The 26,525-nt window shown below is 47.3% G+C and overlaps 1 protein-coding gene across 3 annotated transcripts; it reads right to left on the minus strand.

Moving 5' to 3' along the window:
- Positions 1-327: 327 nt before the first annotated feature.
- srcap (Snf2-related CREBBP activator protein) lies at positions 328-25,623 on the minus strand. 3 transcript variants are annotated; one of them, XM_080835112.1, is made up of 34 exons: positions 25,527-25,623; positions 23,532-23,605; positions 20,533-23,369; positions 18,813-19,052; positions 17,631-17,816; positions 16,680-16,820; positions 16,249-16,447; positions 15,940-16,109; positions 15,106-15,193; positions 14,868-14,957; positions 14,404-14,580; positions 14,073-14,317; positions 13,747-13,924; positions 13,401-13,537; positions 13,019-13,188; positions 12,594-12,786; positions 12,202-12,338; positions 11,855-12,041; positions 11,547-11,716; positions 11,186-11,343; positions 10,749-10,976; positions 10,336-10,500; positions 9,586-9,750; positions 9,090-9,416; positions 8,677-8,846; positions 8,130-8,440; positions 7,726-7,928; positions 7,333-7,502; positions 7,009-7,205; positions 6,701-6,815; positions 6,452-6,571; positions 6,175-6,363; positions 5,992-6,075; positions 328-5,889 (listed from the first exon to the last, which is right to left on the minus strand). In XM_080835112.1, exons 3-34 carry the CDS (start codon positions 22,771-22,773, stop codon positions 1,849-1,851), a joined length of 11,592 nt encoding a protein of 3,863 aa, XP_080691238.1. In that variant the 5' UTR covers positions 22,774-23,369; positions 23,532-23,605; positions 25,527-25,623; the 3' UTR covers positions 328-1,848. The 3 variants fall into 3 exon arrangements, with proteins under 3 accessions (XP_080691238.1, XP_080691239.1, XP_080691240.1); XM_080835113.1 differs by lacking the exon at positions 25,527-25,623 and adding an exon at positions 25,121-25,198; XM_080835114.1 differs by lacking the exons at positions 9,586-9,750; positions 25,527-25,623 and having other exon boundaries at positions 23,532-23,585.
- Between the last annotated feature and the right edge of the window lie 902 nt (positions 25,624-26,525).

The raw sequence follows: 26,525 nt of genomic DNA on the forward strand, positions 1-26,525 counted from the left end.
TCCAGCTTTGCCAAGTAGCCCGGGTCATAGGCATCGGCAGCTTATTTAACAACGACAACCGATTCATGGATCATACACATTCTTGATACAATGCAACATTTGAAGTATAGAGACATCTGAAAACGTGGTAAGCCGCCCCAAATTGTTTGTGTGAGAATCACCACTCAACAGTTTGATTAACTTGCGGTCCATCTTGAATTCCCTAAAATCATGAACTACGCCTACATGCATTATAAACTTCGAAACACACGAGGACTTAGAGAAAATTACTTTTGGTCTTTTTATTCAATGTATTTTCTTTTATCTTTCAAGTAAAACAATGTGGAATTACAAGGGAACAAAAGGAATGTAACAAATGAAAGTAGACAAATAAAAATAAGACCAACACCATATTCAACCCATTTCCCAAAATACAAATATTTTGAGCCTTGTATTGAACTTCTGTGATTTAAAAAGCCTTTTATATCCTTTCAGAGGTTCAACATGTCCTGAAACATGTCTTTCCAAAGTGTCTTTTAAAGAAAGGAAAAGCAAAAACAGAGGAACAATGAAGGTGACTGCAGCAGCTGTGCATCAAATTGGTTTGTTTCAATTTGGCAGCAGGGGTTCGTCTCTGGTAACTTAACTTGCTGTTTTTGTAGAACACAGTAGCCTATATTCACAACCCTAATTGTAATTTATTTTACAAGGCAATCAAGGATCCCCACCCACCCTCAAAAACAGGCACTCTCTTTTTTTAATCACACTGATTCAAGATTAATTGAGAATAAAATTTAATAACAATGACCATTATGACTGTTACTTTGGATAATAGGTGAAGAGAAAAAAATATTGAGGTTTGTCTCCCATTTTCGGCATTACCAGCAAACAAATAAAGTATCTATCTTCAAGATTCATCACAAGCTCAAGAGATAGGACACATATTTAGAGCTGACAAAAAAAAAAACTGCACTGTGTGAGGTACCAGGCCGGAAGTAATCGATTTGAAATTGATGAATAAAAAAATGCACTCCAACGCCTGGGACATTTTCTCAGATGTGCAACATGAAAAAACTGTGCAGGCTGGATTTAAAATAAATTGATAGAAAAAATAATTACACAAGACAGGGAGGTCCAAGCAAAGACAAACTCCAGCATAGTGCAGCAAAGAACATTTACAGACCTGCTCTCTTTATCATACCCTGGAGAAACCCACAGAATATCCTTAACTGATGAACTGACAGACTGAAACTGCCATAACATTTTTTTTTAGAACCAGCTGTCATAAAAGCTTTTCCTCCTCTGCTGAAAAATCTTCTGAATACAGAAGACAACTTTTTCAGTTACCCTTGAAACAGAAGTAAACTGTATAAAAGGGTACAATCTACAGCCTCTCTTTTACTCTCTTAGTATTCCAGTCTTTATATGATTACAGTACATAGTGTGAACTAGCAATAACTCTTAGCTATTGTCCTGATCCTCAGGTGTCCAAATGTCTCTGGGATGAGATTTCTTCTGTACAGACACGCCTTCTTGGCTGCAATGTCACATTTTCAGAAAAGGAAGTCACCCTTTCCACCTCAGTCCTGTGTCTCTGGGCCATCTCCACGCCGAAGACAGCCCAGCGGGAGAAGACGAGAGGACCTGAGAGCGAGGGATCTCGGTCTTTGTTGCACTGTACAGCAGACATTCTACTCCCCCTTTATCTGATATGACAGAATGGCGACTTTCCGCAACGGACTCCCTTCACCCCCCTCTTTAATCTTTATACCCGTTAAAACATTCCACTGTTTTTCACCCTCTGTGGTTTCGCTCTGGTCGTCATCCCTTATTCCCCTTAACTGCTGTGTTGAACTCTCCTCCACCCAATCATGTCTTGGTATGCCGCTGACGGCTGGCAGAGGAGCGGGTGTTGGTGGTGGCAGAGGAACGGGTGTTGCAGGCTGGGGAACGGGCCTGGGCTGCCGCCAGAGCAGCCACGCTGCGTAGCACCCTGTCAGGGGTGCCCTCCGTAGACCCCCCGCTCAGGTCAGCCTTGTCCTTCTTCTGAGAGCGGGTCTCCCTGTGACTCTTCCTACCTCGCCGCTCACCTGACTTGCTATGGCTCTGCTTCCCTCTCTCAGTGTCACTGCCAGAGGAGGCGGCTCTGGATCGAGTGCGCTGGGGTCCAGTGCTCTGGGAGCTGAGACTGGGGGTGCACTGACTGCTGTTGCTGCTGCTGTTGCTGCGGCTCCTACTGCTTCCAGCCCCCCGGTCGCTGCTGATGCTGCTGCAGGCGCTGTGCCCTCTCGAGGAGCGAGATTCCCGGTTTTCCTCCTCTTCATCTCCCTTCCTCTCCGTGTTTTTTTTCTTGTCTCTCTTGGCCCTCTTATTGTCTGCATCAAGTGGGGGCAACAGGCTGCCAGGCCGCTGCCTGGTGGACCGCGAAATAGACTTACTTGAGTCTGGAGAGTTGAGCGGAGTGTTTGTGGGCGTCTGTCTGCCACTTCCGCCTCTGCTCCCAGAGGAGTTGGTTTGGGGGGACCCCTGTGTGCCCTTGCCTTTTAACTTAGTGCTTTTCTCAGATGAAGATGGGGACTCCTGCCGTCCACCAGCCTTGGGTTTGTTACTGGGTCGGGGTGTGTCACCTGCCCGGCCTCTCATGGCCACAAGCTTGGCAGCAGCATTGAGGGCTGAGCAACGCTTGCCCAAAACCTCAGGTTGGGGAGGTGGTGTTGAGGGTACAGGTGTGTTGGTGCCTGACCTGGTTGAGGATTTGCGGGTACGTTTTGTGGAAGTTTCACTACCAGATTCACCTCCAGTGGCATTGGAAACTGCCTGCTCCTTTTTGGACTTTCTGCCACGTCGGCTGCCGCTACTCTTCCCATCACTCTCACTCTGGTTCTCTTTCTCTTTCACCCTCCGTTCTGAGCGAGTGAGGCGTTTTTCTGCTGAAGAGGAGTCCTCAGAGTCCGAAGAGGAGGAGGAAGGAGAGTTTGACCGCCTCCTCTGGATCTTGGATGTCTTTTCATCTTTGCCCTCCTCTGTGCTTCCAGTTTTAGCTTCACCTCTTTTCCTCTTTGTAGACCTGTTTTCTCTCGTCTTCTTTGATGAACGTATAGCAGCTGATGAAACGGAGGAATGTGAGGAGGACCGAACGGACTCCTGGCTGCTCTGTCGGCTAATTACTTTTTTCTCTGAGGAATTTTCCCCCTCCTTGTCTCTTTTACTCTCGTCTCCACTTTGGTTACTAGTTCCCTCACTTGGGAGAAAAGTGTCCGTCTTAACCTCAGGATCTACAGACATAGACTCTTGGTCTTCTGGCAAGCTCTCCACCCGCCTTCGTTTTGACTGGGAACAAAGGGATGGCTCTTCAGTTTCTTTCTCACCATCCTTCTGAACCTTCTTGGTGTCAATCTTGGTGTCCATCTTGGTTGCCTCCTTCATTTCTGATGTCTTTTCCTGTTCAGGCAGCGCAGCTGTTTGTTTCACCTGTACTTCCAGGGCACCTTGAGGGCTTGGCAGAGCAGGAGCAGGCTGCTGGGAGGGCTCTGCTGCAGGAGGAGGTTCAGGTTCGGCAGCTATGGGTGTTGGAATACACAAGGGAACGGTCTGGAGTTCAGTGGGTGATGGTGTGATCTGATCAGAAGTCTTGGTCTCCGGTGTTGTGGCAATTTGTAAGTCGTTGGGCTCCGGGGTTGGTTTTGTGTCGGAGTCACTTGGTGTGGATTGTGGGACTTGGGGTGGTGAGGTTACAGTATTCTGAATATTGCTCTGAGAAGACTGTGGAACCTCATTTGTCGAGGTTATCGGAGTCTCAATGGTCTTGGGCTGTGGAGGAGATGCAGGTGATGACTGGATATGAATGTCACTTGGCTTGGGTTCCACGGGCAAAGCGGGTATAGTGGATGTGGTCTTAGGGTCAGAGGCGGTTGTTGGTTGTGCAGAGGGGGGAGAATTTGCCACACATGGAGACTTGCTCACTGTCGGTTGAGGAGGTACTAGTGCTGGTGTTGTGTTGGTCTGAGATTCACTAGCTTTAGCCTGTGCAAGCATAGCTGTTGGCGTTTCATTGGTCAGTGAATCACTTGTAGGTGTTGTCGAAATGACAAGGGTGTTGTTGGTCTCATTGTCTGGTTTAGGTAGTGAAGCGGTGTTAGCAGCTTTGGCAGGTAATGAAGGTAGTGGTGTGTGAGAAGGAGCGCTCTTTGAAGGGGTCTCTTGGAGAGTGGCTAAGGGGGATCTTGGTGAGTTAAGACCAGACTGAATGCTTTGCGGACTACAGGGAGGTGGAGGATTTGAAGGAGCTGGAGGGTTTGAAGGTTGAGCAGCACTAATGGCATCTGGCTTAATTGTGGAGTCTTTGCGGGGGCGACCCCGCTTTCGTTTTGGGGAGACAGGAGCATTTTTCTCCATAGTCAACGGCTTTGTTGCTGGAGGAGAGATGTGTTCAACTGGACGCTTTGGAGGTCGCCCCGGCTTGCGCTTAACTGGTGCTGGGCTATCAGTGTTTGCAGTGGCTGGGGACACAGTGTGGTCCTTAGTGGGACTTGTGTCCTGTTTCCTTGGGGGATTTAGTGACATGCTCTGCCTTTTGTCCAGCCCTCTCCCTCTTCCTCCTCCCTGCTGCTCCACTAACTGAGCAGCCATACGGGATTCTGTCTCCAGACGGCGTCGGACAGGCAAGTTCCGGAGAACTGGCATATCTGGAGAATGATGTGTGGGAGAGTAAGGGTGGTATCCTTTTCCAGGACTTCCGAGCGATGTAGCTGAGACTTGTTCTTTCTCTTGTTGTGACTGAGGAATGGAACTGGACACTGAAGGTGACTTGGGAGTGTCTTTATCTCGAGAAGTCTGACTTGTTTTGTCTGGCAAAGAAGGACCAGTGTCTCGCTCCGACTCAGTGTGTTCTGCTTCCTCTGAGGACCCTTCTGTGTGACCTGCACCACCACTTCCTCGTCTCCTTCTTCGCCTTGGTTGTTTCTCTTTCTCCTCAACAACTGTAACTAGGCGACCAGGAAGTTTTCGCAGGACTTTGGCAGATGGAGAATCTTCTGGAAGCCCTCGAAGGACCTCCCCATCTGCAGACTGGCGTTTACGAGGAGAGCGGGACGCCGTGTTGGGCGAGAGGGTGCGGAGGTGTTGGCTCTGCTGATCCAGGTCCCTGCCATCTAAGTCAGACTGATGTTCAGGAGAGCAAATAGATCCTGATGACACAGACACTCCCCTCTCCCTCCCAGTGGGCACTGAAGCCTGGTCTACCTGTGCCCCAGACACACCTGCCTGCGCCTCTCCTCTTAGCTCCTCACCACGCTCTTGGACAGCAGGAGGAGTGTGTTCAGCATGGGATCTCCCTGCTGCAGGGGAAGCGGCAGCAAAAGGCACTGAGCTTGGTGGGGATAAACTCTGACGGAGAGGAGAAGGGGTGGCTTTGGATTTAGAGGGCACGTCTTTTAATGGGGAAGCTGGGCTAGTAGAGTCTGTGTGCCGCGTTGAGACTACACCTGACTGTGTTTGAGTCTTGGAAGTCTCTGTTCGGGCAGGAGTGGTAGGTGCCACAACTTCTTTGGTAGGTGGTCTACCACGCACTCCACGCTTGTCTGGCACTTGTCTGGGCGGGAGGGACTGTGGTATGAGAGCAGACGAGGAGGCATTTGCTCCGTCCAGCTGAGCTGATGTGCTCTCTGGGGTTAGGGCAGAGTCATCGTCAGTCTTTACAGGAGTCCCCCTCAGCCTTCCACTGGCTCTGGTAGAGGGAGCGCCTTTCTCTTTGTGCTTCCGTGTGCGACGACCAGGCGTCATCTGGGACATATCCTCAGGTGTATATGGCCTTGGGGAGTAATCATCCTCGTCGTTGTCCGACGACTGATGCAATTTCAGGCCCTCTTCCTTGGCTTGATCGAGCCCTTTCCTGGCAGCCTCTACTTGCTCCTGCAAATACAAGGTACATTCGTGGTTATAATTCATAAGAGATGAGACATGAAAAGACTCAATGATGTGGGTATTCGGCTTTTTGATTAAACAAATATTCACCTCCGCCTGCTTAAGCTCCTCTTTGCAAATGTCCTCCAGTGAGGCCTCCAGGAAGTTCATGGCATACCGCTCAATAGGAGTAAGCTAGAAGGAGACAGAAGAACAGAGCAAGATGTTAGGGTCACCTCTTAAATCTCCTGAAACTTAAATTTTGGCTAATAACCACTGCTATTTGGACATTACCTGCTCCACCAAAGCAGCAATTTCTAGCTCGGCTTTGGAGAGCTCCTCCTCTTCCTGGTCACGACCCATGCCCTCGCCGCCATCATCCAACGGGATGCTCTCATTGAACTCTGCCAATTCTGCCACCTGCTCTGCTTTGGCCTGGGAGGCAGCCACTATGTCCTCCTCATCTTCAGCTCTGCACAAAGCCTAAGAAAATTCATGAAAATGACTGATGAAGTGCTGTGCCTTAGGCCAAGTCATAACATGTATGACCCTCAGGTTTAAGAAGTCTTACCTGCTCCAGAATGGTGGTTTTCTGTTTATTAATGCCATCTTCTTCCTCTGGTGGAGGTGGGGCAACCTCTGCCTCCTTCTTCTCCCCCTCATTCACATCAAACAAGTCTTTGATGGTTTGCTGTTGAGTGAGATTATTCATGATTATTCATAGCACTGCCATAGCCTGACTACCATTGTAAAGAAATTAATTAAAAAAAACTTTTAAAATAGCGGTTACATTCTTCTCTCTCAAACAATCAAGACTTACCTGTTTAAAGAAAGCAGTGGTGAAGTTTCCTCCTTCTATGGCCATATCTCCCAACATCCGTTTCTGGTTAGCTTTCTTCAAGATATTCTCTTCAACTGTGCGTTCACTGATAAGCCTGCATAAAATTTTAAAAGAATTAGGAACACTTTGGTCCAGAGAGAAAACCGGATTTGACCGTTCTTACATTGACCGGAGTTATCCAAAACCCCTGTATTTTTCAGCGAATGCAACACTTGGGCGAAAACCTTCAAACATGAATCTCCACAACGTCAAATAGGAGTGGTACATTTCTTGATGCAGTTGTGTACCTGTAGATATGGACATCTCTGGTTTGGCCAATTCGGTGGCAGCGGTCCTGGGCTTGAGCATCCATAGTGGGATTCCAGTCACTGTCATAAAACACCACAGTGTCCGCCCCGGTCAGGTTGACACCCACGCCACCACTACGGGTTGACAGGATGAAGCAGAAGATGCGCCGATCTGCGTTAAAGCGCTCCATCAGAGACTGAGAATGACAGAGAGAGAGAGAGCAAATGTACCCTTTAGTTATCCAGGCTGTACACATATAGACAACTGGAAAGTGATGAGAATGAGAAGTTAGCAGCCACAGGCAAGGCAGGTGTGTGCCTCACCTGTCGCATCTCTACACGGGTGCTGCCGTCCAACCGCAGGTAAATGTGTCCGTGGTAGTTGAGGAACTGCTCCAGCACGTCCAGCATGCGGGTCATCTGGGTGAAAATGAGAACTCTGTGGCCCCCGGTCTTCAGTCTTCTCAGCAGGAGGTGGAGAGTTTGCAGCTTCCCTGCACGGGTAGAACAGATGTAATTAGAAAAGTAGTCATACTCTGTCGCTCAAGGATTTATCCTCAAACGTTTTCTTTCACAAGTCTTCTAACCACAACCCAACAGACTCAAATTCAATAATTTATTTCAGGGATTAAAGGCCGGATAAAGAAACCTGTGATAAATGTCACAGGAAAGGAAAATAAGTGCACACAAGCCACTGCAATGACTTTGGAGACTCACCGCAGTCGTACTGAATCAGTCTGAGGTCTGGGAAGTGTGTCCTCGTGTTGCACTGGATGCGATGGAAAGGGCGAATTAGAGGGGTGACCTCCGTGGTCAGCATAGAACGGAAGTGCTCCTGATGGAGGACGAGCGAGGGAGGAGGGTGGCAGCTGTGCATGGTGATGGGCTTAGCCTCAACAGGCGGGATCGCAAAAGCGAACCTGAACACCAGAAAGGGAAAATAAAGTTTCATTATTTAGACCAAATTGGCTTAGGAATGTAAAAGAATGAGAGGAAAAGGTCAAATTCTACTAATCTATACCCATCTCTCTACTTTCATTGTGTGAAAAAGTATTCCCCCCACTACTTTCATTGTGTGTAAAAGTATTTCCCCCCACTAATTTGGCACAGAACTTGCATACCTGTCAATGACTTCCGAGAGTCCTGCAAGCCTTTCCTCCGTGTTCTGAATTGCTGACCTCAGGGCCTTACTTTGGACCCACAGGTCCCGAGTGTGCTGTGAGTTGGCAAGCAAACAGGAACTGTGGCCAGAGCGGCTCCATTCTCCAAGGGCAGGTGGGGCAGGTTTAGGGGCGGCGCCTGGGAGGAAGGTGAGGAATTCAAGCACCTCACGGCCATATGTAGGCTTGGCGTTGCAATGACGCTCGTTGATGCGGATGATCCGAGCAAGGCGGGCGTCACGCTGGGCTTTCCGGTCATCCTCTAGCCATGACTATTTAGATGGTGAGCAATGAGGATGAGAAATAATTCAGATCAAACATTAAATAATTTATCCACCAAGTTGTTGAAGAAAAAAAATGAAAAACAGTGTGTATCCATGCATCCATAAGCCATTTCTGAAAAACTATCCAAGTGTGTTGCAGACAGTGCTGGATTGTAAAAGCTGAGCAAAAAGAGTAATATAAAAAGTCTGATCAAATATGTCAATCATTGTGAGAATGCAAATACCATGTGGAAGGGTGAGCGTGGGGGTGGGGGAGGCTGGGTGCGAGGCCGCTGGAAGGAGAACCCCCCAGGAGGCTGAGGGCTGGGTTTGGACACAGGAGTGACTGTGTGAACCATGACCACATCACTGGTGTCCTCACGAGGCGCTGGTGCTGGCATGGCATTTACTCGCACTAAACCAAAACAGAAAGGGAATGCAGTTCTACTGAGAATCATTTCATAGTGAGTCATTTCGATCATAGCAAACAATTACCTCCATGCAAAGAACTGAAAAAAATAGGCAGTAGAATGTGTGCAATATTAAACACATTGCAAAATTGACTATTTTACTGAACCCATAGACATAAATTGAAAATGTCAATAAAGATGTCTATCAGAAATAACACCAATTATTTTATTGCGCCATCACTACCCACCTGACTCTGCGGCGGCAGCAGCTGGTGTGCCCTGCAGGACCCTCAGCACAGGGCGAGGAGGCTGGGGGCCACAGGGGACTGAGGTAGGGGTGCGGGGCGGAGCAGCGTAGTGGGTCGGCTGGGCCACAGGAGGGCGCTGAGGTGGCGGCTGAGGGGCGGGGGCTCTTGCTGCCATGGTTGTGTGCGGGTGCAGGGACAGGGTATGCGGTAGGGTGCCACGGGGCGAGGGTGGCACAGCGAGGGCAGGGACCGGCCCCACCTCTTTACCCCCAGCCTGTCGGACAACGATCTTAACAATACCGGAACCAGTCATCATGGAAGTGGGAACTGTAGAAAAAAAATTAAAAGAAAAAAAAAAAGATTCCAAACAAAAACATTTCAATAATGAGCAGGAAGGAAGGAAAAAATAAACAGCTTAGCTTTGCTTATTGTTCGACACACGGTGCTCTTATTTTAATATTTATGTCACACAGGCATGCCACAGTTGCAGCAGTACCTTGCGCAGCGTTGAGGGGCATGGCCAGCCCAGAGGAGACTGGGGCTGGGCTTGTGCTGGCTGCACTGCTGCCTGCCTGACTGACTGTATGGATGAGTGCCACCTGTGCTGGCTGAGTGATCAGGTGGTGCTGCCCCCCACTGGTCACCAGATGCATTACATTGCCTGCAGAGCACACAACAGTCACAGCTGTGACCAAGGAGCATGCTCAGCACTACAAGACCACTGAAGATGGGGGGATGATTTTATGACTATGATTTATGATAATTATGTGTTACTATATGATTTGTTTTTGAGTAGAAATCAGGTTTTATTTCACCAATTTGGAAAAGAAATTAAAAAAATGATCAGTAATCTATTGAGCCCAGCCACTCAAACATTCAAGATCACCCAAAGACAACTAAAAGCACTCATTCGCTATTTCAGTGGCAAGAAAGAAAGAAAAAAAAAGGAGTGAATTGAATTGATACTTGTAAGGATCTCCTTACATGAATAGGAACAGGAAGTGTATATCACTTATAATGCAGATAAAGTTCAGACAATCTAAGCAAGGCAGGTAAGTGTAGCATTGATAAAGCATCTACACAGTTAGAAGGTAAAACTTGTATCTAATCTATACAGACTAGTTAACAAACAATATGAAAATCTGAGAAATTAACATTAGATGGATGGGAACGGCAACATGCGAGAGGGATCAAAGGTCAACCCCTGGGCATGCATTGCAGCAACTGTAACCTCATGAGGGCTCACCTTGGAGGGGCCTTGGCTGCGCCACAGGCACCTGGTGCAGCTGGGTCCCTGACAGGGTGAGCTTGTTGCCCTGCAGCTGGAAGGTGACTGGCTTACTCCCCTGGCCAGTGGGCACGGGACGCCCAGCCAGGGAGGCCAACTGAGCAATGCTCACTACCTCCCCAGCTGTGTGTGTGCGTGTGTGAGGGATAGAACAGAGACATGAGACAACAGGAAGTAACTTCAGATATGTGCAGCTGTGTGCTTTATTTTTGAGCCCTCAAGGCTGCTACAAAAGCAAACTCAATATCTAAAATAGGGAAAATGACCAGTTATCAATCTCTACCGAATATTTTCAAAATATTGTATTATCCCGTCAAAAACAAAGTAATCATTCATTAATAAGGTAATCAAGGCCATTGTTGAGTACTCACATGGAAGCCGTGCCTGCATATCAGGGCTGAGAAGCACCCGCTGGGTGAGGAGGCTGCTGGCTGCCGTGACGACCGGGGGGACCACAGGGGTCGGATGACGCACAGACAGGACGGGGTGCGGAACGCTGTGTCTGAGGGCAGCTGTCGGCGTGTGGGTCAAAGTGAGAGGAATCTGAGTACTGGCCACTGCAGTGACATGAGCTGTTGCGGCGGGCATCACCGAACACACTGTGGCACAGGAGAGGGGCATTATTTTTATGAAAACCGTGTGTATCCATGCATCCATGAGCCATTTTTGAAAAACTATCTGAGTGTGTTGCAGACAGTGCTGGATTGTAAAAGCTGAGCAAAAAGAGTCATAGTGTTGTTTCCTAATAACACTTCTAGCCTGTGGATTGCAGTGAACATGCACGATTATAATTCTGTAAGGGCCTTGCCTTGTATAGGTGGCTGCACTGGGAGAGGGGCTGGGGGCAGCTCCGTGATGAGGACTGGTCGTGGGGGCTGGACAACTGGCGCTACTGGACACGTAGGCCTGGGGTTGTTCACCGTCATAGACGCACGTCCTTCAGTTTTGGGCATGGGCTGGAACATTCTAAAAGGAAAAACAACATTGAGTAACTCAACAACAAAAACAACATTGAGTAACTCAACAACAAAAACAAACAACTTGGTCTACACACTCCAAACACCAAATCTATGAGTAACTTTAATATAAATTTGTCAACACAACCCAAATGTGGCATTTGCTAAGCTTCAGTCCTGTGCTATTCTTGGCCAGTTGAGCTCTCTACTGACCTATTAACCTTCATTCGCACAGGTCTGGGGCGTGGCAGCGGTTCAGGGGAGTCCATGATCTCCTGCACCAGCGGACCAGTGACCTTTCGGCGAGGAAGGAAGATGTCGGCCTGGTAACGGGACACACGACTCTCCAGCCCCACCAGGTCAAACATGGACAGGTCACACCGCTACAGATGAAATGATGAGACAGGAGTTAAAGGGTTCAATTAAATCAAACAGTGGGAGGAAAATCAATTAATATAATAATAAAAAGAAACACAATTTTAAACATAATTTCTCAGACACCCATAGACACAGGTCCATACCTCAAAGGGTGACATCTCTACGGCTTCCTGTACGATGGAGGCGGTGGAGAAGATGATGGGCTTGGTGATGAAGGGCGACTGGATGGGCCTGGGGTCAAACAGGTTGGGGTGGTTGCACACCTTCCTCAGCTGCATCAGGATGTTGATCACAGACATGAAGTGACCGCTTGCCAGAGTCTCCCTCGTCCTGAACACCAGAGAGAGAAAGACAAAGAGAGGACAAGTGAGGAATAATGGAGGCCAATAAAAACAGATTACACTGAAGCACGAAACTAAACCAACAGAGGGGCCCATGTTTAGATTAGGCACGAAAGCCCCGACATGCGTGCATCTGAAAGCACACTCACGAGGCCTGGGCCATGAAGTCGTCGTAGAGGAAGCGCTGTCTCATGGAGAGACGGCAGCGCACCACGTGCTCGTACTTCTTGGGCATCTGCTTCTCCACGTCCACCTTGACACGGCGCAGCAGGAAGGGTCTGAGCACCTGCAGGGGGAGGAGAGAACATGCGTCAGCAATCAATGGACATAACTGGCAACAATGATTTGTTTTTGAGAGCATTTCATTTTAAACTCTTTTATTGTTAAATGTCAGTCTTCTATTGTGGAGACATAATGAATTAATGTCAACTTCAGTCCATTTGGCCAAAATCACTCAGCACCCAGTCCGACATGACATATGACAACATTTGCAAGTCACAGTCACTTTGTGTTTCCAATGCCACTGCCACTGCCACTTCACCTTGTGAAGTCTCTTGACCAGGCCCTCGTTGTACTCCTGGCTGCCCTCGATCATGCCAGTCAGTGGGTTGGAGAACCACTCCTTGAACTCGCGGTGGGACTGGAAGACGTGCGGCATGAGGAAATGCATGAGCGACCACAGCTCCATCAGGCTGTTCTGCAGGGGCGTTCCTGTCAGGAGCAGGCGTCGGTGGCTGCAGGGGGAGAGGGAACAACATCAGAGCGATATAAAAATGAAAATGCTCTTTACTGCTTTTTTTTTTTAAACTTATATTTTACATACACTTAATGTTGTACTCCAGCCATAGAAAGATGGGTGGCAAACATATCTGCCTAACATAATCTAAGCCCCATCCAGTTTGCTTAGTGAAGTGAGGAAAATGCACGGTCAAAGTAATTGGGACTCTGAGCAATACCAAGCTTTACCTATTGAAGTTGAGCAGACTCTGCCAGCGCTGTGACTTGAAGTTTTTGATGTTCTGGGCCTCGTCCAAGATCAGGTACCGCCAGGACTTGCGCCTGAATGCCTGATGGTCCTGCAGCACCAGCTTATAAGAGGTGATGCATACATGGAAAGCATTTGGCTTGGTCCAACCCTATAAGAGACAGGGCAAATCAGGACAGGAAAATTTAGGAGAAAGCTTAGATTCAATGACAAGAATTTATGGGTTTTCTTGTGTGTCCGTAGTACTAAAAAGATATATTCTTCATATTTATATTGCCTTTCTTTGTGTGCTTGTCTGTTTGTTCTAAGACATCCATCTAATTGACTAGAAAATCCATCCATATTTCAGTCATGATGCTGTACCTGTCGCTTGAGTTTGCGCTCTTTCTGGCTGCCGTAGTAGGTGAGGATCTTGAACCCAGGACACCAGCGTTTGAGCTCCATTTCCCAATTCAGCATCACACTGGTGGGCACAATGATTAAATGGGGTCCCCAGTTTCCTGTAAAATATGTAATGATAAAAACAAAACAAATAAATACATTTCCGACGAAGTCACTGCAAATAATAATAGCATTGGGCAAAAAAAAAAAAGCACTTCAATGCTTTTGTAGCCTCAGCTCAATGGTGTATTAATGTCATGTCCACTGGTTTAAGAAAATTTCCTCTCCAAGTGCCCAAGGTTACAACCAGATCAGTCTCTGTCTGTACCTTTCTCACAAGCAAGGTGAGCCAGCAGTGCGATGGTCTGGATGGTTTTGCCGAGGCCCATCTCATCTGCCAGGATGCCATTTAGCTTCTTCTCGTACATGGTGACCAACCAGTCAAGCCCAATGTGCTGGTACTCGCGCAGCGTGCCATGCAGCAAGAAGGGGATGGGAGTTTTCACCTGAAGAGAAAAGTGCTTGTCAGTGAAGCTACTCATTTATCAGGTGGCACAAACCCAGAAAGAAGCCAAGAACCCAACACCTACTACCACATGTGTGTATACAAGTGCAACAGGTGGTTCTGGCCAGGTGTAATCTCCGAGTGCTTACCTTAGTGGTGGCCAGTGTGTACCCTTTTGGCTGGAGGCTCTCCGCTGTGGCAGCAATGTGGCTGATCTCCTTCTTGGGCCGGGGAGAGGTGGGCAGCGGAGGGCTGTGGTCGCCCTCCTTCAGCAGAGCCTCCATACCCTCTTCAGGATCGTCATCATCTTCATCGCCGTCGTCATCAGCTACCTCTTCCTCTTCATCATCCTCCTCTATGACGTCATCATCTGTGTTTACTGCCTCTGAGGAGGCTGAGGGGCAGAACACATTCTTCATTCTCTGAATGGCAAAGTGAAAAGGAGACTAAAAATATCCCATTTGAGGCGCCCTCAATTACCTGAAGAGCTGTTGGTCTCGTCATCGCTGTCATCACCCTCGCTCTCTTCTTCCTCCTCTTCCTCCGTGCTCTCCTCCTCCTCAGAGGTGCCGGGCGATGCAGATGCGGAGGGTTCCTCAAAATCAGAGGCATATGCCCCCTTATACTTCTCCAGTAGATCCTCCATGCTCATCTCGCCTGGGAATGCGCATTGGTTACAAACGGTTACTAAGCGGTCACCATAAATTCATCTTTTTGAACAAATAAAATCTCTTGATATAATCAGGTGATATTAATGTTTATTAGGAATACATAGGACATCTTGAATGATTTTTTTCCCAGCTCCATTCTAAATGGAAGTTTAGCACTCAGCTTAATTCACTTATTACACGCCTTGTCCAAAAAGATGAACCAAAATGTCCAAGTTCCAACTAGCATGGTTAAGAACAGAAAAAATAAAAATAAAATGTGATCGTGAAGTTTACCTTCTTTGGTTAGGTCGTCCAACTCTTCATCATGGTTGCCGTCACCTTCAACTGCTTCCTGTGCTTCTATCGTCTCCTCTTCGTCTTCAGCTGAAGGAAATATGAATGTTCATGAACACAAAGGATACATAAGAAAATCAATATGCTGGTTCAGAGGAAGGTACATTTTCATCAGCTCAGTGTTTTGACTAGTAACGGGTTACTAAAACTGGTAAAAAGTTTCTTCAGAATCTCTTACCATCTTCCTCATTGGCTGTGAACTCCCCGTCTTCATCCTCAACCACAGAAGATGAGCTGTTTGAGCACTCCTCGTCAGAAGCAGAGGGCTGTGGAGAGGAAACAACGTGAATATTTCACAACATCACTTCATCTTACTGAGCTTCAATCAAACAATAAAATATGGAAGCCTCAGTTGAAGCTAAAAATACGATTCTTGACAGATTGTGTTGTAGATTAACATTAAACACTTCAGCAATAACTGGCATTGCTTAACAAGATGTTGAGGCAGGTTGTTCCTGGTAATTGTTCTCAGACATGGAATTGTCTGGAAACCATTCGACTAAATCCCAAATAAACTAGTTACTCGACTAAACAGACCTAAAAATAGAATGAAATGGAAAAAAAAATGTGTGAGGAATGCTCCCGTTCTTAAACAAGGCCTTCTTGATATGGCACAGTGTGTTTGAGCTGATTGGAAGGATCTCAAAAATAAGAGTGGTGCCTCAACAACCTACGCCAAGAACTTTTATCTATCAAGGACAATCTCGACAATGTCAGAGAGGGAAGAACTGAAGCATTCCTCATTGCCTCAATCACACACTGAGATGGTTGCATCATATAAACAATTACTGAATATGCTGACTGGCAAATGTCAAAGATAACATCATCCAAAGAGGCTCACTATAGCCTAAAGCATCCACATATCCACAGCTCCCTCTCAAAAGCGACCACCACATTATTAACACAGTCATGTTCCAATCACTCTAGATCTACAATGGCAGCAGGAACCTGAAATTCTAACTTAATCCCAGATGCTGCTGTTGGTGAGTGGGTCTGTCTGTCTGTGGCGTACCGGAGGGTAGGAGATGGTGTTGAGCAGTTGGTCAAGGGGCAGCAAGCCTTCCTCCCTCAGCAGCTCGATTTCACGCCTCTGCGACTCAGCGTCATTCCCCTCCTGCTGCTCTTCCACATCAATGGTCTCCTCATCATCCTCTTCCTCGCACGGTGGCTCAAAGTCATGGTCTGGCAAAAGGGAGGAAGAGAAAAGGGACTTTTAAACACCAAAGCAGGAACATGGGTTTTTGTGGTTTTGTGTGACGTCAAGGCAAATGATACAAATTTTTGATTTAATTGAAAGACGCCAACAAAGCTTGGCACCCACCATCCTCATCAGTGACTTGTTGTGTGGAGGGTTTTGGAGGAGAGGCAGGTGTTTCACTGTTGGCGGCAGGCGTAGCCGCCAGCGATTGGCTGAGGAGGTCCGAGTAGCGCTCGGTCTGACCCACGATGAAGTCCAGCTGCAGGTCCAGAGCCTTCTTCCTCTTCTCCTCCAGTCGAGACTGTTGCTTGTACTGGACCACCTGACCAACGATGAGTAAAGGAGTGGGAACATGGTTGGGTTGGATGTGGAGGTTACAGGTATCAGATTAATGGTTTCAACCGAGCCACTCAATTTTTGGGGATGTCCCAAGTGAACAACCTGTTCATTTTTAATACTAAAGATAAAGTCAGTCACTGCGGGCCAAATCCAAAATGTAACACTTGGATTGGGTTACTGGTAAAACAATGCAAGCAGTTGTTTTCTGATGTTACCTTTTCCACGTTGGTCCAGAAGGCTCGCACCTCCTTGGCGATGGAGGACGCGACCCTCCGGATTTTTGCCTGCTCCTCTCGCTTGCCCCGCTCCTCCTTCTGCCGCAGCTCCTCGTGATGGCGCATGACCATCCGCACCACCTGCAAGCACATCACCACATCAGTTTATTTGTTTATTTAGAAGGATCCCCATTAGCTCTACCCTAAGACAGAGCTACATTTCCTGGGGTCCACATTTAAGACTTACATACAAATATCAAAACATTTAAAACATACATTACAATACCAATATCTAACATTTAAAACATCACCACATCAGTATGGAAGCTCACAAAATGCATACATGATTTTGCAGCAGCAGCAACTGGCTGAGAAAATGTTAATGTCAACAATGTCCATAAAACATCTGTCAAACAGATTCAGAACTGCACGCCAAAAAGCATTGCATAAATTCTGACTGCTAAAACCTATCCACAAGATGTCTGGTTGTTCAAGCCCTGCCATCATAGCAGGACTAAAGAATCTAAAGATGTGCCAATTCCAGAGGTTGAAGTGAATAAATTCACAATGAAGCTAAATGTCAAGTAAAACAAACAGCAGCTGCTTCTGTGTTTCTGGTGATTCTTGGGCAGCGTTTCAAAAGGGCGGCCAAATACGCAGAGGAACAGTAATGGATACTTCAACCAACCTGAGGAAAATGTTCCAAATATTTTAGTGAATGTTCCATTTCTCTCAGACAGACAGTGACGCATCGTTACAGTGGAATGCTTTCCCACAGACTCCCCGTTACCTGTCAGCCCATCAATTAAACACATGTCAGCCTGTCACCATCTCTGCCTGAGCACCTTTAAAAGCCACTCTGTGTGAGCTTAGCCTCAGGCTGTGTAATCCACTGGGCTAACACAAACCTTTAACTGTTGTGCAGTTTAACATGTTGGTGTGGTGGCTTACTTTTCGGGCGACGCCTCGCTTCCACCTCCTCTCCTGGGCGAAGTCAGCGGAGAGCCACTGCATCTCCTCGCACAGGTAGTCCCAGTGCACCTTGGGCCGGATGGGCTCAGTCACGCGGTTCAGACGCTTCAGGGTCCAGTAGCCTTCGCGCTTGAGGGCCATCGAGCGATGCTCGATCTCTGCTTCCTACAGGAGAAATAAGGGTGACCTTCATGTATATGCTATATGTATGTTATTTATCTTTAGGTATTCCTTCATGGGTGACCTAAGCAACTGAGTTTGGCTTAGTCATTTCTATGTATGTTTTAGATGAATGTCCTTTGAATGGACAGGGCTAACATGAGGTAAAAAAAAACAGTACTGAGACTCAATCAAAGATTTTACTTGGTTTGTGCAATCATATGGCACCAAAAGACTAAAGCCCTGTAGCATCTTGATTGATCCGATCACAAGTAAACAGCATTAAGTACAAGTGTGATTTCACTCAAGACACATTGAGATCCAACTCAATCAGACCGTATATGGAGGTGGTCTACAACGCATTCAACCACATTCAAGCTGAAAGATATGAACAGGCACGGACGACGGCAGAAGCCAAAGCATGTTGAAATACTGCTCGCGTTTTCAGCCCATAAACATTGATTTCTAAGCATTTGAATGTGGAGTAGGTGTAATGTAATGAAATGTTTTGGGGGACGTGATTTATATACGTTAAGACAGGACAGGTCTTAACACCTGCCGTAAATTAACGCTTTATCGAATTTGAACATTAAATACAATTTTTTTTACATGTAAAAATAAAAGCATCACTTTGACGCTGCGGTTCAAGTATTAAATAGGTTATTGGTGTCCTGGACACCTTGAACAAGGCGGCCCTAAGTCCAAATAAAAAGTTTTTGTTCTTTAATGCCTTAAGCAGTACAAATGATGTTCGCAAAGCCCATCCTTCCTTGCATATAGAGCGGGGAAGTGAGATCCGATCACAAGTGGTTTTGTGACAGGCTCAACCAAGTTGCATGTTAATGCCAGGTCTTAGCAGCATAAGACTTCAACTTGAGGACGGCTTGTTTTTCTTCCTCTTTTTATTCATAAATAATCCTATTAAGGGTGAACAGGATCAATGCCAACGTAGCAGAATAGAGAGAGCAGCCTAAAGAAAACACCCTCAAAAACAATACTCACATGCTTAGCCAGCTCTGCCATGTCTGCATGCTTGTGCAGCCGGACTGGGGTCTGATCGGACTGACCAGATTCCCCTTTGGAGAGGGGAGAGATGAACTTGCCGTGGGTCCCACGCAGGGGTGAGGCCCGGTCCATCTGCAAGAGACTCCAGTCCCCCGAGGTGGAGGGGCCTGGTGACGGGGACGGGGAGCTGGAGGGCGTGGAGCCGGCCGTCACCCGCCCAGAGATCCACTGCCTCACCTGGAGAACACAAGGACCTGTGTGAGAACTGTGCCGTTCATGGTGGATTTTTTAACAGGCCACAGACAACAATAGCAGTGTACAAGTTTCACCACAACCCAGTAGGGCTGAATGATTTGGGAAAATAATCTAATTGCGATTGACAGTGACCCGACACTTGTGCAGTGAAATGCTAACTGTGGTCTCACCAGAAGTCAATGTGGGCTTTCACACTCTGAGTGCAAACATGAAATTGTCCCCAAGACTTGTGGCTCTAAATGAGTGGCAACTGTTTAATGCAGAACGAAGAGTCATACTAAAACACTCAATAATTAACATTAGAGAGAACATGGGCAGCAAAGCCAGATTACAAACACACTGAACTCTGTGCCCAACTCTGAAGCAGATAATGTGATCGCCACTGCCGAGTGTGAAGATCTGTGGTGGAAGCAAAAAAAAAAGTTCAAGCGCTTTGCTTTAAAGAGTTAGTTGGGCATGGTCGAGAATACTGGCTCTAAACACATCTTACCTTCAACAAAACTGACTGCCTGTCTGTCCTGCTCTGTCCATGCTGTAAAACACACAAGACTTATGACTGTGTCAGCCAGCCCCTAGACTGGGTTAACAGGACAGGTCCTATCTAGCTCACAGTGCATCCTGTGAAGTGGAAATCTACAAATGCAGGGCAGAGAACTTACACATGCTCAAAGGCAGATACCAGATATCTCAGTGAGGCATGTTTAACTGCTGTAGGTACAATAAACTGCACAAGCAAATCCTAGCATCTACATCTGTCTGTGCTTCCATCCTTGCATTTTCATGGTGACAATACCTAGTCCATGTCTCTCTCTCTCTATACCAATCAAAGGCAAGTAATGACTTCCATGAAAAACAGTCCTATGAGAAATGTGCCTTCAGTACTTAAGAAACTGCTCCATCTGTAATAACAGTCTGCCAGTAATCCTGCTGTTTTGATTTAGTCTCCAAAGTGGCTTCATGGGAAGGAAAAAAAACCTCCCCATATTCAGAATATAGCAATTGGGAGAGATTCCTGATGAGTCTGGATTGGCTCATTGTCATCTGCAGATAGATACATCAATTAAAATCGCCAAGCATCTGCCATGTAAGCGTTCCATTTTTTGTCTTCAGTGGAAGAGGAAGCTGCTCAGACAATCTAGGCTACTGTCCGCCATCAAATGTAACTTCAAAGAGAAATCATGGGATTTAAAGTGATTCTCTTTGTGCTAAAGTAAACTATGATCTGACCAAAGCCATTCTTGCATAGGCATAAATGCACGTAGTGCTGTTAATAAGACTGTAAATAGTGGGAAGATGATACCAGAGGGCCTATATTGTTATTAGTAAATCACCCAGGCTATAACCATTATGAAACAAACAGCTAGTTTGGAACTCCAACAAATTGTGACATTTTCACCGCTTACATGACCTCTCAGGCAACCTGTTTTGAAGCTACAAGTTTTGGGTTAAATATGGAACACACCTTTCTTTGGGCCAGGGTCGGAGTAACCATGCTGCTTTCAGCAAGGCTTTCCATGGAAAGGTCAGCCTCTCCATCGCTGCTTTCTCCAGCGATGTCCAGCCGACGCGGTGTCGAGGACAGGGGGCGAGGTCCGTCCCCCTGCCCCATCTCGTTCTGCTCATCAACAGGCAGTTTCAAGCTGGCAGTTGCCCCAATTACCCTCTTGGCCCCAATGGCACTACACACCTCACTCCACGCACCAACAAGAGGCTGGGGAGGGCTATCAGGGGACGTGTTCAGGGGCTGAGTACTATCCACAATTTCAGAGGGCGTGTCTGTACTGGTTAAGGCCACCTCCTCAGACGTGAAGATGAGCTTGCAAGGGATTGAAGCAGGCCGAGAAACGCTCATATGGGTTAGATCCGGCTCAGCAGCAGCTGGCGTGCTCGGGGAAAGGCACTCTGCGAAGGCTCCAGCAGCAGACATGGAGGCACAGCTAGGGCTGCCGGCATGAGCCTGAGGCTGAGCCACCAGCACTGGGCTTTGCTTCTTGGACACCCCTGCCAACAGATCAGGTGGGTGCTTGAGGAGAGGCGTCTCCCCTCGCTTTAGGATGAGAAGCTTGGGGTCAATAGCACCAGGAGACTGCTGAACATGGGACACTTCCGTTGTGTTTTCCATCAGGAGCTCATTCACCTCCTGCCCAGGGGTATCGATGAGAGATGCTGTAGGGGTTAGCACAGATGTGGTGGATTCAATGTATGAAGCCGTGCTAGACTCAGGGTTAGCATTGAGCCCAGCCATGTGTGGACTAGGCGCGTCGGTTCCCAAGTCCTCTGTCAAAAGCTCGACTGAGGAGCCCAGGGTGGATTCACAGATTTGTGGTTCCTCCAAGCTGTCGGGCAAATGGAGCTGCCCGTGGCTGAGGATGGCATCCGAGGGATAGGTGACAACAGTGCACTCGGAGACCTCAATGGTTTGAGCCTCTAGACAGTGTGCCTCGTCACCAACATCCATCAGCTGAGCTTCACTACACTCTAAAACCTGTCCGTCAGTCAGAGGCTCAGTAACCTCCAACCAAGCCCCCTCCTCCACTTCATGCTCTAGAATTTCCACGGGCAGAGAAGAGAGGTCCGACACTAGGTCTGTCTGGAGGAAGCAGACATGGCCCAAGTCCCTCAGCACGTGAGTGTGAATTTCAGTAGTTTGAGTCTCTATGATGCCCTCAGCGTTTGCACACACCTCCATCTCAGAGAACGTGTCGGCTGCTGGGACAGGGCTCGGCATTTGTTGAGTCAGAATGTCATTGTCAATCTGAGACGTGGACAGAAACTGGGGGGCCAGTCCTTCCAGAGTCTCGCACGTCTGGTTGTTTGTGACTGAAATGCTATTAGTCTGTTGGTGGTTGGGGGACAGAGACAACTGCAGTCCACTGTCAGCTCCACCATCATTTAAAATGAAATCTGTGGAGCCAGTAACCACAGCCTGTATACCATCAGTCACTGCGAGGATAGCTTCAGTCCTGTCCCCAAGAAGCTTTGATTCACCTGCAGATAGGTTACTCAGAATTTCCTTCCCAGAGGCGTCTAGGCACACACCTCCATCCAGGGGAACATTCTGAAGAACCTGCTCTACATTTACATCCATCCCTAAATTGGTCTCTCCTGTGGTCAGATTAGGGGTTTCTCTTATGTCCAGAACCTCTGAGCTCAACTCGTGTTGGTTGAGCTCCGACAAGGCAGTGTGTGCCGCCATGGGCTCAGTCACGGTCTGAAGCTCATCTGGCTCTTGTGGGGTCTCAGAGGTTTTGAGAGGGAGGTTGGCGAGCGGCGCAATGGTTTTCTGTACTGCAGAGCTGTAAGCGAGGCCCTTAAGCACCTCCTCTTTGGCCTGTCCACTGCTGCGCTGACCCTGGGAGGGGGCACCGAGGCTTCTGGGCAGGTACCCATCCATTTCATCGTCGGCGGCATAGCAGGCACTATTTCCGTTGCCTGGCAGGATGTGCTGTGTGTCCTCTTCTGGGCTCCTGAGAGTGGCTGAGTGATCTCCAAGCTCACGCTGCGCGCGCCGTTCTCCTGCGGGATCCAGCTGCACTGCTCCGGATTCTGCTCTGTTGGACCCGTCCCCTGTTGCGTGTATGGGCTCTGTGAGTTCAGTCTGTTTAATTTCACTGCCATCAGTGACAGCTGAGTGTGTCTGCCTCTCGCAGAGTGCCTGCAGGTGGCTGGCCTGGGCAAGACTAGCCACTTGAGGAGGCTCCATTGCATCAGTCTCCTCCTGGCAGCTGTTGGTAGCTTGATTTGACCCAGGCAGGACCGGACAGACTGACTCGCTTTGTTTGTATTCCAATATGGTAGTCTCTGGCAGGGACCGTCCCTTTGTATCAGCACTGACTGTTGTGTCAGTTCTGTCCGTCTCTCCCTGGCTTGATTTGTCCGTTTCACACCCGTAATTCCAATCCTGTTCTGCAGAAGAGCTGGTGGTCTGTGAGGGGGTCTGTCTCTCGCCTGAGTCTGTGTGGTTCGTCGCAGCCTGAAGGGGCGCTGTAGCCAGTCCTGTCGGGACAGCTTCTGCGTCGTGGTGGAGGGCAGATGTTTCAGTGGGGAGGACGTGTTTAGTGTTGGCACTCGGTTGGACCTCTGTGATTGTGTCTCTCTCCTGTTGGGACGGGGCAATGCTGACCAACGGTGGGAGGGGAGCAGCGACAACCGGCTGCAGGGCATGCTGGGATGGCCCGGCCACATTCTGCGCAGCCGCAGGGATGCCACCCAGCAGAGCCACAGCCGGAGGGGTGCGCTGCTGCACCACCTCCGCCCCAACACTTCCTCCCTCTGGACCTCTCCTGCTACACACTGCACCTGCGCAACACATTCAGAGGGAAGGAGATTAGAGAAGGCTTCAGAGTTGCATTAGTGAACTACTAGTGAACCTATGATTAATGGAGGCCTATGATGCATTACACATTAGCCCATGCTTAGCCATTACTTTAATGTGTTGACTGTTGACGGGTGGCAGCTCACCTGTCTGTGGTGTAGGACTGGTCTCTTCTTCACTTTCCACTTCCAGGATGCTGAGATCAGATACACCTTAACATCTGTTGGGACAAACACAGATGTGCCTGATCACCATAACTGGTTGAAGTAGTCTTGATGGTTTGAATATCCAGGACTCTAGCATGAATTAGCACAAACGGGCAAAAACAAGGCTATACAGTAACTTGACTGTCCCTAAAGCGCTGCCGTGTAATACTAATGCTATGCATTTACTTCCTCCTGTAAACGCACGTGTTCAACCACAAAGGTATAAGATATAACAGTCTAAAACGGTTTTGGACACTGTTGATTAGATACAATAAGGGAGAATTGAAAATGTGCTGTTTTGCGACACAAAACTCATTCGCTAGGAGGTGACCACCATAACTATTTAACGTCAAAGCATTACGTAGAAATCAACTTCTAAGTCGAAGAGAATGAACCTCACGGACAGCGTCACCGTTGTATGGCTATCTTGCGAGCCTCTTATTCAAGTTAACCACTGTTCTCAAGTACTTTTGAGTGACCACATTTCTAGGATGTGTGTTGCTTCAAACCTATGGTCATTCAATTACACTTCCCAAAACGAACAACTAAACAATGTTCTACGGAATATGCAAGTGAAACTGCAATGCAAACGCTGCTCATCATTAAAAGTGCACCGCATTATGTAGATCAGCAAAAACAAACCTAAGCAATGGAATAGCCATTAAATTACACCCCAAAATGAAAGATATCACGCTCGGCAGCAGTTCACAATGAGCGCTATGGACTCGAGGCCCGTCGTCGGTTCCTGGTTCATTCAGAAGCGGCAGTTTCTGGCGTTTAACAATACACTGCGGTAATATCATCAATTAATGTAATATTCATTTTCTTCGCCCCGTCGTCTGCTCTGCGATACTGTATACTGGCATGCCTCATTTGCCATTTACAGCGATACGAAGTGAATGTTTATGGTTACTAAACATCATTGGTTTAACTTCACTGCTGAACTGTTGATTTAACGTTGGCTAGCTAGCTAACGTGAGGTCTGATGAGACCGTTTCAGTCTCGACTAGCCAGCCTGCCAGAATCTTGCCTGCTCGAGCACGCGCCCCCTCCCTCATAACTTATGTAATGCGCGCCACAGGCCAGTCATGATTTATCATTCGATTAATATTTCTTTTGGAACAGAATAATGATACTTATGCATGGGGTTATAAACCCCGCTTCCCTGGATTCCACTCGAGTGTGCTATGCCCGTGACGTCATTACGCGGGGTCAAATATGACACATACAATAGTTGCCAGTTTATGTATTATACTTCGTATACAGTGTGGTACATATTTCAAGAGAGAAGTGGCCACATAACTTAAACAGATATTAGCAGATATATCAAGTAAGAGTTTGCAATTGTTAAAGGGTACTCTAAGGGGGGCTCGGGTACCACTTCAATCCTCGTCTCAGAAACAGCTAACGCTAGCTAATTTACCTACCGTAGGCTAAACTGACCAAGACATCTGATTAGCTGAAAAGGTTAGCTAGCTGGCTAGTTAAGTTGTTGTCTTTGTTGTGTGTTATTGTAACTTTCAAAGTACCTATGTCCGTTTGTGAAATCCTCACTTAATGTTCCGTAAGATACAACTTTCCGTTTGAGCACCGGTAAAGCCATTTTATCAACTTCATTCACAAGGTGAGTAACTTAGCCAGCTTGCTAACATTAACTAACGTTAGGCTTTACATACATTTCAGTTGTGGTAATTTAGCCTACTACCAAACAGCATTCTTCAGTCTCATCAGCTAGCCAGTACTGTAACGTTAGTGGTGTATCGTTACAGCCACATGAAAGAACTTAAAATGTTTCTGGGTGAGTTTTTCCTACAAATGGCGTGTGCGCTTAAAAGAACCTGCTTATCCCGCCATGACCAACCCCCCTTGTGACCCCCCCACCACTTCCTCCTTCGCCCCCCCCTCTCGCCTCCGCCATCTTAAGTTCCCACCTACCTGAAAATTCGAGGCAATTTTCTTTTACTAAATTCTTATTGAAGGAGTCGCCATCCGTTTCAAATCGACCTCAATCCGTGATGTGGCAATTCCAAACTATCTCCCGGTACCCAACGAGGTACTGGCAGATTCGTGGGATCATGCAAAAATCCGGGCCGACAGAGAGTGGGTTCGGATCGCCGAATCTAGCGGTTGCGGGGAGGAGACTTTAGACGCAGCGAAATGGAGGAACGAGCCACTGCTGACAAAGTGCAGTGTAGCCAAGTCTCGCGAGAAGACATGAAGCTCTTCAGAGTATGTGGGTGTATTAATAACATTTGTTGTGGATTTCATAGAATAGTGTTGCACGTAAATTAGATACATAAACACTAAGTAAAAGAAGATTACACAAAAGCCGTAAACCAACTTACATAATATAGTGGAGCCAAAACAAAATACATGTGGTCATTTAATTTTTTGGGTCCCCCATATCCATGACCTACAGGTGTATTAAGGCTGTTTTTTCCTGGTTGAGTGTTAAGTATGATTGTCAGTGTAAAGCTGAGCCATGTGGAGTACATTTCCATCCCATGCACTGGTTTATATGGAGCTACATCTTACAATAATTGGCTTCAGCTTGTGGGTCTTTCTAAACCAACAAAAGCTGAAAGATGGCCAACAGGCATGGAGATATTTGGATAATGTGATGTGAATAATTGGCTTCAGAGTGTGTTTGTGAGTAAGATTATCATCTTTTTCCCATCATGATTTATAGATTGTGGCAATCTGCAACACCAGGTTATCAGCAGAGTGACATGCTGAACCTTTTTTTGTGCAGTATTCATTGAACCCTTCTCTTTTATAATGCGAGATGTATATTATCTAGATCAAGCATGTTGGGACTTTCAAGGTTGAGTACGTAAAAGGGTTTATGAACCTCTCAATGCTTGATTCACTGAATTGTATCATCGTCACAATAAAATATATAATTAAAAAAAAAAAAAAAAAAAAGAACCACCA

Source organism: Sprattus sprattus (genome assembly GCF_963457725.1).
Source record: "Sprattus sprattus genome assembly, chromosome: 3".
In the NCBI taxonomy this organism is placed as follows: Eukaryota; Metazoa; Chordata; class Actinopteri; order Clupeiformes; family Clupeidae; genus Sprattus; species Sprattus sprattus.

Coding starts and splice junctions, on each gene's coding strand:
- srcap (XM_080835112.1), bottom strand. CDS start 22,773: ATGGAGCCTCCTCAAGTGGCTAGTCTTGCCCAGGCCAGCCACCTGCAG. Junction 8,441..8,676: donor CACGCTCACCCTTCCACATG/GTATTTGCATTC, acceptor CCATCTAAATAG/TCATGGCTAGAGGATGACCG. Junction 6,816..7,008: donor AGAGATGTCCATATCTACAG/GTACACAACTGC, acceptor AATTTTATGCAG/GCTTATCAGTGAACGCACAG.